The sequence below is a fragment of the Setaria italica genome, chromosome III, assembly GCF_000263155.2.
Source record: "Setaria italica strain Yugu1 chromosome III, Setaria_italica_v2.0, whole genome shotgun sequence".
NCBI lineage: Eukaryota > Viridiplantae > Streptophyta > Magnoliopsida > Poales > Poaceae > Setaria > Setaria italica.
The window spans coordinates 6,990,184-6,999,998 of NC_028452.1; the positions used below are offsets into that span (position 1 = coordinate 6,990,184).

Consider the following 9,815-nt stretch of genomic DNA (forward strand, 5'->3'; position numbering starts at 1 on the left):
CTCGCGATTTAGCCTAGGGGTTGTGCAATTAGTTTTGTAATTAGACTATGTTTAATACTCCTAATTAGTGTCCAAACATCCGATGTGACAGGGGCTAAAATTTAGCCCCTCCCTGCCAAACACCCCCTAAGATCATGAGAAGGAACATCACCATAGACCTACCTTCTGTTTCTCTGATATGTCGATGTGCTCAAACTTTTGGTCATTAGACAAAGCAGCCTCTCTGAAACTGTTGATGCAGTACACCAGTTGGTCAATAGCGGAACCTCTCTCTGTCCACTCTTTGTACCGTGTCTCAATAGGATCGCCAATCTGCAGTTGAATATGTTTGATGAGCTAACAAAATGCACAAAGATACAAAAGAGAATATCAAACAATAAATAGGCAATAGGATCGCCAATCTGCAGTTGAATATGTTTGATGAGCTAACAAAATGCACAAAGATACAAAAGAGAATATCAAACAATAAATAGGCAGACGGTTCAACAAACATTGCAGTGAATCTACCTTTTTAAGTTCTTCCAGTTTAGCAATATAGACCCCCTTTGTCTCATCCTCGCCATCTTCGTACAGCCAATCTTCAACCTCCTGAAGCCTAGAAATCAGCCCTTCCTTCTCCTCTGGTGTGACAAAATCATTGTACTTGTCGTAGAGCTAAGTAAAGAAAAAACACAATTAGATACTGCTTTAGACTTATCCAAAGACCATCAGGGCATTCATCCCAATATACCTTGTTACGCATGTCATAAACATAAGCCTCCACAGCATTCTTCTTCTCCTTGGTTTCTTCCATGATTCTGTCCTGAAGAGCCATCTCATACTCTTTCTCTACCGCCTTTTCCAGTTCAGCAGCAGGCAATGCACCATAGACTAACTCATGGACTGGAACAGCAGTTTTCTTAACTTTCTTTTTCGATGGCTCAACCTAAAATAAATAAATTATTAAGAAATGATTAGTCTTAGCATACGACCCTAACAGTCAAGAATACAAGTATGTAACTTAAGTAAAAAAATCAATTGTTACTGTTATAACACACATGAACAGAACATGAATGTGGCCCTATAAATTAGTCTTTTCTGTAACACCTTAAAGACCAGCAAAAAATCTGAATCAACAGCAAGGAATGAAAACTCATCTATAATCTAATAAATAAATAAATTCACCGGTATGCTGCCAAAAAAAATCGTGTATTAATCCGTTTACTATCATACCTTTGCATCAGTTTCCATTGGAACAGATTTTTCCTCAGGATCTTGTGCTCCATTCTCAGCAGCAGCAGCACCCTCAGTTGTATCAGCACTTTTAGGCTCCTGCATGTTCACATCCGTTCCAGAAGAAGGGTCGCTTGGTGCATCATCTGTGTCCATCTTTGTAGCATCCTTCGGAGCTTCATTCACAGATGAAACTGGAACTTCCACATCATCCTCCTCCAGCATCTGCATGCAAAAGTTTAATACAGAAAAATGTTACAAAAACACTAGCCCCTATGGCGCAATTCCAAAGAAGATTGTACAAATACCTAGGCCTTGAAACTTACCAATGCTGAATCAACTGTGACGATCCCATGGATGTTGAGACGAACTTTAACTTTCAGTTTCGCCTTCTCACCTTTGGACGGTTGGAAAGGGCCAATCTGCAGAGAGTTCAGCACATCATACCAGATCAGCAACTAAAATACTGGCAAAGGCCAGAACGGTATACTTGAATAAATAGCACCAGCAAAACTATCGAATAGCAAAAACATTGTGTAAGACGTTGCTTACCGTGTAAGTGCTTATTTTTTGTGAAATTTGTGAGTCACCCGTGTCGACGTACAAAACATCAACTTCAAATGTACTTGATCTATAGAAGGTCAGAGCTTTAACACTAGGAATTGCATTCCCCTTTGGGAATACAACCGTTTGCTGGGGTGAACCATCCTGGGAGTCCGGCTTCCATGACAATGCAATTGAGAAAGGAAACCCATCATTAACCTGCAAAAATATCAGTCCGGCGTCATGACTACAGGGCATAAAGGCATATTGTAATAAACCAATCGTTAATTTAAAACAGTTTTAAGATCATTTATGTTCACAAGTTTCAGGAAAACAAGGAAAATGAAATGAACTTAGTCACCTACAGTTAATTGAGCAGTTTTGCCATGAATGAAAAGCTTAAAAGTTTTTTCCAAACAATCTTCAAGAACATTCTGAATAATATTTTAACCAAACAGATCACCGAGCAATCAAAATAATTCTCTTTACAAGATACTACCCAAAAGGGACAGCACACTAAATACTGTCTCCAAACTTTCAACATAAATAGCCAACCCATGACAAGCAGATATCAAAAGGTGAATATTGGAAGGAAAATAAGTGATGATTGGCACGCAAGGTGGCATACAATTATTACAGTGCCCATTACAACCAGTAAAGCATAAATGGCATGTTAATGATGTATTGAACTAGTAGCGCTACAATCCAACCAATGGATTCAAACAAATGAGCAAAAGAGCTTATGAGTGAATACCTGAAACTCCCGCACTTTGAAAGTGGGGCTGAGAATAGCACATTGAAGAGCACATCCTCGCGCAACACACTCACTAGCATTCATGGTCCTCCTTGGCTCCTTCCCAAAAAACTCTGTAATTATCTTGATTATGGCTGGAACACGAGAACCGGATCCAACGACCTCAACAAAATGCACGTTTTCTGTCGTCAAGCCAGCTTCAGCCAGCGCCTTCTCCAATGGCCCTTTCACACGTTCCAGCACAGGGGCACTGATTTGTTCAAACTCCTCCCTCTTAATGAAGCCCCGCACATCCTTCTCATCCATCAAGCACTCTATATTCAGTGGTGCCTCTGGGTTGGCACTGAGCACCTTCTTCAGCTTCTCACATGCTACACGCAACCTAAGGCATGCCCGGGCATTCTGGTACACATCAATCTTATACTCCTCTTTGAACTTTGCCGCAAAGTGCTTAAAGAGGGCCTCATCAAAGTCCCTCCCACCGAGGGAACGGTCATATGCATGCGACAGCATCTTGAGCTGTCCCTTCTTGTAACCGACAATGCTGACCTGCATGCTAGCATGACCGACATCAACAAACGCGACATTGAGCTGCTCATGCTCTGGGAGATCGGTCTTGTAAATACCATAAGCCAACGCCGTGGCAGTTGTCTCATGGAACAGCCGTAACGGCCGAAGGCCTGCGATAGTGGCGGCATCAAGAACAGCCCTGCGCTGCAAGTCACTGAAGTACACAGGGATGCCAATGCAGCAGTCAACAACAGCAGCATTCAGGTTTCCCTCAGCAATGCCCTTGAGATTGGACAGCACCATGGCAAGCAGCTGGGTGGGAGTGAACGTCCTCTCCTCACCGAGGAACCGCACATGGACCAATGGAAAACCATCAGGGCCCTCCGTCACACGGAAGGGGAAGGAGGCGAGATCACTCTGCAGCTCAGGGTCAGAGAACTTGCGGCCCAGCAGTCGCTTGATCTGCGAGATTGAGTTCTTGGGGTTCATAGTAGAGGATGCGGCACCGGCGGTGCCGATGAACCGCTGCTTGTCCCCGAAGCAAACGATGGCTGGGGTCTCCCGCTTGGACTCCTCGTTGAGGACCACATCGATGCCGCGCTGCCGCGCGACAGCCACGATGCAGCTCTCATTGCCAAGGTCGAACCCCACCACGCTCATCTTCGATACGCCCTCAGCTACTACAGGTTAGATCTAGATCGCAATCAAACCCTGCAAACATCAGCGATATCTACGAGTTAGGCGCGCCAGCAAATAATCTAGAACCCCCTCATCGATCCCACCCAAAAAAGCCACAAAACCCGATCTAGAACCCCTCAAAACACAGCCCGTCCCTCTGCAAAATCTCGAAGTCACAGAGTTGCCTCCAAAAAAACACACACGAAAACCAAGTCACATGATTCGAGAACGCTAAAAATCGATGGGGGGAAATCCAGTCCAGTCCCAAGCCCAAAACCCAGGGGGTCGATCAAGTTCGGGGAGATCGGCATCCAATCCAACCATGAAGAGAGGCCGCGCGGGGTGGGGGCGGAGGGATTGGGTCGTACCTGAGGCGGGGCAGGGCCGAGGCCTCCGGAAGCTCGGTCCTGGCAGCGGAGCCTCGGCTTCTCGCTTCGTCGTCGACTCGTCGCCGTCTCCACAGAGCGCTTTCGTAGGCAGACGGGGAGGCAGCGGGGGAGGCGGCGATATATCGGGCCTGGTGCTCGGGGCGGTGCGCCGTGGTGTGGTCTGTGGTGTGGCCCTGAACGTTCTAGGGGCTCCAGGAGATCTTATTCGGTCTGACGTGTGGGCCTGGGGCTTCCAGGTGCACGACGCCACGACGGAACCTTCTGGGCTCTTCCGGACTCCTCCGTACGAACAACAAGGAGCAGCAACTCACGTCGAATTTGTCAGTAAAATTTCTTATTACATTGGTTGGTGAGGGATTAGATACTAATTAATCACTTTGATTTGTGAGAAAGTGTGCTACGACGTGATAGGCTGGAATCCCGCACCGTCCACGTCCAGCAATTCAAACTGAGCCTGCGCCAAAAGGTGCTTGGTTAAAAATCATGGCCGCCACATATTGTTGTGTCAAATTTCATGTTCTTGTTTTGGTATACACGTTTGTTGGCAGATTTGCTCCCGAAGACCCCCCCCAAATTTCAATAAGGTCCTGTTTGGGTCCCTTCATTTGAAGGAATTGGAATCTATTTAGGGGGTGTTTGGGAGGAGGGTACTAAATTTTAGCACCCCCATTTTAGTCACTTTTAGCCTCTCCTCCTCCCAAACACCTAGGCTAAAATGGAGGGGTTAAATTTTAGCCCCCCATAATCCATTAGCCTCTCAAGAGGTGCTAAAATGGACTAAAAGTGCTAAAAGTGGTCCCCCTCCTTCAAAATTCCTCCCCTTGCCCCTCTCTCTCTCCTCCCTCTCACTCCTCCAACATGGGTAAATAGGTCTTTTGTCAACATAAGTGCTAAATTTTAGCCCCTTACCCAAACACCCCAAGGGCTAAACTTTAGCCCTTGAGGCTAAAGTTTAGCCCAATGCTAAATTTTAGCCCCTCCTCCCAAACAAGGCCTTAATGGAGTAGGCTAATTTATGTTGGAATGTGGCATTCCACAACTTTCCAAAGTTTAGATATAAACCTATCTTAAATTCATGGGGTGAGAGATGGAAATTGATTCTATAGATTATGGTTATTAGAATGGAATTCAATTCTTATAGCACGCTCTTGGACTCGCTTCTCTCTAGTAGAAGTGCAGCATATAAGTATCTCTCCCATATCACCAACTATAATATACAACTATATTCCACATACAATTATATTAGCTTAATTAATTTGTGTCTAAATTATGATTATTAGGATGGAATTCAATTCCAATGATCCAAACGGGGCCTAAGTGTAAAAAATAAAAGACAGATTCATATAAAAAAACTGTAAATAATAAAATCACAATGCTTACTTGACTCACCGGATGATCATTATAAAAAAAAACCTCACCGGATGATCAATATCATGACTAAACAACAATTGAGTAAAAATATGGTGGTGTCGGTCGATTTTTACGCCAATACGATGAAGCCATGTAGCACTGCCAGTTAGCAAAAAATGAATGACCATCAAACTAGGCTAGGAAAAATCGACTGAAAACATGAAATTGGATCAATCAAAAAACAGTAATGCTTGGTGAGGTTCACGGGCCAATAGACATCTAATCTTTGATCCGCTCCGTGCTTAGTCCAGTGTGGCCAGCCTGCCCACCGCACAACCGAGTAATTATATTAGTCTAAAAAATGCTCTCTTAACGTCCCTTTTGTTAGTTATTAATTAATGATTAATCACTTTTTAAAAATACCATTTGTTGCTCCTACTCCAATATATAGCTAGCTAATATAACCCACCATAAACAATTAATAAGTTTCAGCTTTTCATGAACATAACACATTTGGCATAAAAAATTATCTCCTGCAACACATTGCATGTATTGTTGTGTTCGCTGGTGCTGGCTGCAGCTGCAGGCAACCGATTTAGCAATGCACTAGCTGATTTAGGGCTCCTTTGGCAGGACTTCTCGCGGAGGGCTCCGCACGTGGAGCTGAAGCCGCGGAGCTACTTTTTTGGACTCCGCCATGCAGATCTAAAATGGCTCCGGCTCCTCCCAAATGTGCCCAAAAATGGCTCCGCGCTTGGTGCCATTTGGTGCGGCCCCGGCTCCTCCGTGCTTCAATAAGCGTGTGGAGCCGGAGCTAAGGAGTCCTTAGTGCAGCAGCTGCTAAGCTATAGCGGAACGGTGGCTGTACAATAATGTTATGCATATAGTGTTTATGTGTATTATTAGTTAAGAGTTTGGACTTAATATTGTGTAGTAGGCTGCTTATTACTGGATAGGTGAGAATTTGATCCTACATCGTGGGTGACATAAAATGAGTCAACATACATAAATCCAGCTAATATTTTGAGCTTAGCTTCTTTCTAACGTTTAGCCAAAAAAAGAGCACACATTACGCCACTAAAAAAGTGACCAGAGGAAAATCAATTAATAATGCAAATACGACCAAGATCAATATGATCTTGCCACTACATTTCACATCGCATATTCGTTGGACTTACGAAACAAGAGTCAATTTCTTCAATGCCACAAAAATTAACATCAATCCCCTTAGTGCCATAGATTTTTGCGAATTTCCCTCAGTGTCATTAAATTTTGATTTATCCCGTCAGTGACATTCCGTCAATCTATCCATCCATGAACTGTTGAGTGTGGGTGGAAAAGAAAATTTTACGATTTTGCCCCTCTCTGGATAGATGGACGGAATGGTAATGAGGGGATAAATCAAAATTCAATGGTAGGGAGGTTCACGAAAATCTATAGCACTGAGAGGATTGACATTAATTTTTATGGCATTGAGGGAATTGACTCACAAAACAATGCATTCAAAGATATTATACCCTGCGTAGAAAATACAACAAAGTAGATTAAACTTCACATATAATAATTTGACTAATAATTTGACACTGTGATGCAGTTGAGTTTGGACTTTGGAGAGAAGAATGTTCTCTAAATTTTAGTTTCTTAAATATCTCGATATGTTTAGTTATGCCTTTGTGTACATAAGCTCACGGAATGGGTAGTTGCACTTATTCATGTCTGAGTGGTGAGTCCAAGAAATGGAATGTTGTTCCTTATTTCTTATAACTTGATCTCACTACGGTAAAATAGAACATATTTCTATGACATATTGGTTCCAAAGATAGACGCGCCTTCCCATCCTCTAGTTTAGACTAAGTGAATTCTAATGTTTGAAGTTTGAAAGTTTGAAATCTAGACTTTACGTATGCATTTTCTACTGCCAAAATTTTCAAGGGGCCGTTCAACTTTTTATAGTACCGTGCGAAGACCACGGACTTCCGGTTGGAACTCTCTCTAGGCAGGCTGAGTTGGAACTCGGAAGACCACAACTAAAAACATCCTCCGAAGAGATTAGTCCACGAGCCTCCAGCCCTCCACAGGTTCAAACTCGAACACCAAGGACCACAGGTTCAAACTCGAACACCAAGGACTAGTTTGGCAGTGCTTCGAGTTTGAACCTGGCTCTAGTTTCTTTGGTGAAGCGGTGAATGTGAAGCCGTTTTAAAAAATGTTTGGCAGAACAGATTCTCCTAATTTCATGAATGGATATTGCCCTTACCTACTGACTTTTGGTTAAACGAGTTTTGAATTTTCCATAATTTATAATGTGAATTCAAATGTAATGAAAAATATTACTAGGTAGATTGAGGGGGGTGTTTGGAACAGGGGGCTAAAATTTAGCACCCCCATTTTAGCTAAATTTTAACCCCTTGCTCCCAAACAGGAGGGCTAAAACTGGGTGCTAAATTTTAGACCCTCCCAAATCCTTTAGCCCCTTCAAGGGATGCTAAAATGGGCTAAAACTGGTCCCTCCTCCAAAATTTTCCTGGTTGCCCCCCTCTCTCTCCTCCCCGCACGTCCTCCGCCCGTCCCCGCGGCCTCCGGCGACCCCGCCTCCTCTGGCTGGACCTGCCGCCTCCACCCACCCCCGCGGCCTCCGGTGCCCCCGCCGTCTTCGACCGTACCCGCCACCTCCGCCCGCCCCACGGCCTCCGGCGACCCTACCTCCTCCGGCCGGACCCGCCGCCTCCGGCCCGCTCCGCGGCCTCCAACCCGCCTCCGCCTCCTCCGGCCGTACCCGCCGCCTCCACCAGCCCTGCGGCATCTGCTGCTTCTCCCCCACCGCCAACACCTCCCAACTCCGCAGCATGGCCATTGCGCTCGACCCCACGGGGTACTCGGGTGCACTCCCCGTGGCCGTCCTCTCCTCGCTGCCGTCCTCTCCTCACCAAAGTTTCTGGAAGCTGATGAGTTGATCTGGTGCTTTTGGCTTCACGGCTGCTTGCACGATTCCATGGCTTTATCTTGTCAATCATCGTGGCTGTTAGCTAGCTAGTAGATCGATCGATAATATGTTATTTGTGGTGGTGTGTCCGTAGTTGTTCACTTGGGAGGATTTTGTGTGCTGTGCTGCCGATTGCGTGGAACCAAAGCGCTTGTTCTCGATGGATTTCACCCCCGCTCAGCAAACATGGTCTAGTTTCGTTATCAACTCACGAGGAAGGAGGAAGAAAATGGGAGGAGGGGAAGGTGGGGGTATTGTTGTCTTTTGTCTATCAAAGTGTTAAAATTTAGCCTTCCATCTAAACACTCCAGGGGCTAAACTTTAGCCCCTTCATTTCATTTGAGTGGGCTAAACTTTAGACCCTTCCTCCTAGCCTAAATATATTATAATTAATCTTTGTCTTTAATTTCTTTTTATTTACATCCGATATCCCTTTTATTTTTTCCTCCGCATCTTTCTTTCTCTCTATCTTTCTCTCTCTCTTTCACCGTATCTTTATTTTTACCTGCCTCACCCTCTCCCCATCAAAACTCTTTCTTCCACGTCATCCTTATCCGCTCAGCCCCGCAACGCACCATCCCGCAGCTTCGCTCCTGTCTGCCGCGTCGCGCCGCTCCCCCACTAGCTATGTTCGCTTCCGCGTATCAGCTGGCTTATCAGCCACCGAACAGTATTTTCTCTCACAACAAATCAGCCGTTTCAGCTTTTCAGCCGGCTTATAAGTCCAGCCGAACACTCCCACTGCCTGCTTCCTCCCTGCTGCGTTGCTTCGCCCTTGTATCGCTCCTCAGCTGGTCTAGGCGCCCGTGGCTACGACCGAGGCATGGACGGCGGGCGCTGCACTCGCATCGACTCCGGCCAAGCCGATGACGGCAGGCGGTGCGTCCGTGCAAGCTGAGGAAGGGGCGGCGTACCAATCCCAGTCATCGGCAAGCCTGCAGGCTCCAGTTACGAGAAGAGACGACGTCGGGGTGGCGATTGCGGGTGTGATTTCCATCGATTTCAGGGGTAGTTTAGTAACAACAGATGCTTGAACGGGGAGGAGCTGGAGGCTTCGGCTCCGTTTAGTAGAGCTCTGAAGCTAATTTTTTTCTCTCCGACTTCTCCACGTAAAAACGGCTCCAGCTCCTCTAGATAGAGGTGGAGCAAACTGTTCGGTAGAGCTTCACCCGAACCCGCAAGAGAAGCCGTGGAGCTCTGACCCTTCACCATCCAAGTTCATTTTGCAAAACTCCCTGGGGGCTTCACGTGAGAAGCTGGTTTGCGAATGCTTTGGTAGGGCTAAGCCCTTGGTAGAGCTGCTGCTAAAGCCCTGCCAAAGAGGATCCAAATCCAACCGTCCCTGTGACCTCCCATCAAACCAACGCCTCAGATGCTCTCTGGCGGCGCAGATCGG

The 9,815-nt window shown here is 45.8% G+C and overlaps 1 protein-coding gene across 1 annotated transcript in view; it reads right to left on the reverse strand.

Moving 5' to 3' along the window:
- The window catches only part of LOC101769575 (heat shock 70 kDa protein 15), a gene marked incomplete at its 5' end in the record, with an annotated part of 5,367 nt that extends 1,279 nt beyond the window's left edge, over positions 1-4,088 (reverse strand). The window contains 8 exon segments of the mRNA XM_004960796.2: positions 163-312; positions 508-654; positions 731-925; positions 1,213-1,437; positions 1,539-1,634; positions 1,765-1,974; positions 2,510-3,730; positions 4,066-4,088. Of these exon segments, the coding sequence (XP_004960853.1) occupies positions 163-312; positions 508-654; positions 731-925; positions 1,213-1,437; positions 1,539-1,634; positions 1,765-1,974; positions 2,510-3,679 (2,193 nt within the window).
- Positions 4,089-9,815: the final 5,727 nt, after the last annotated feature.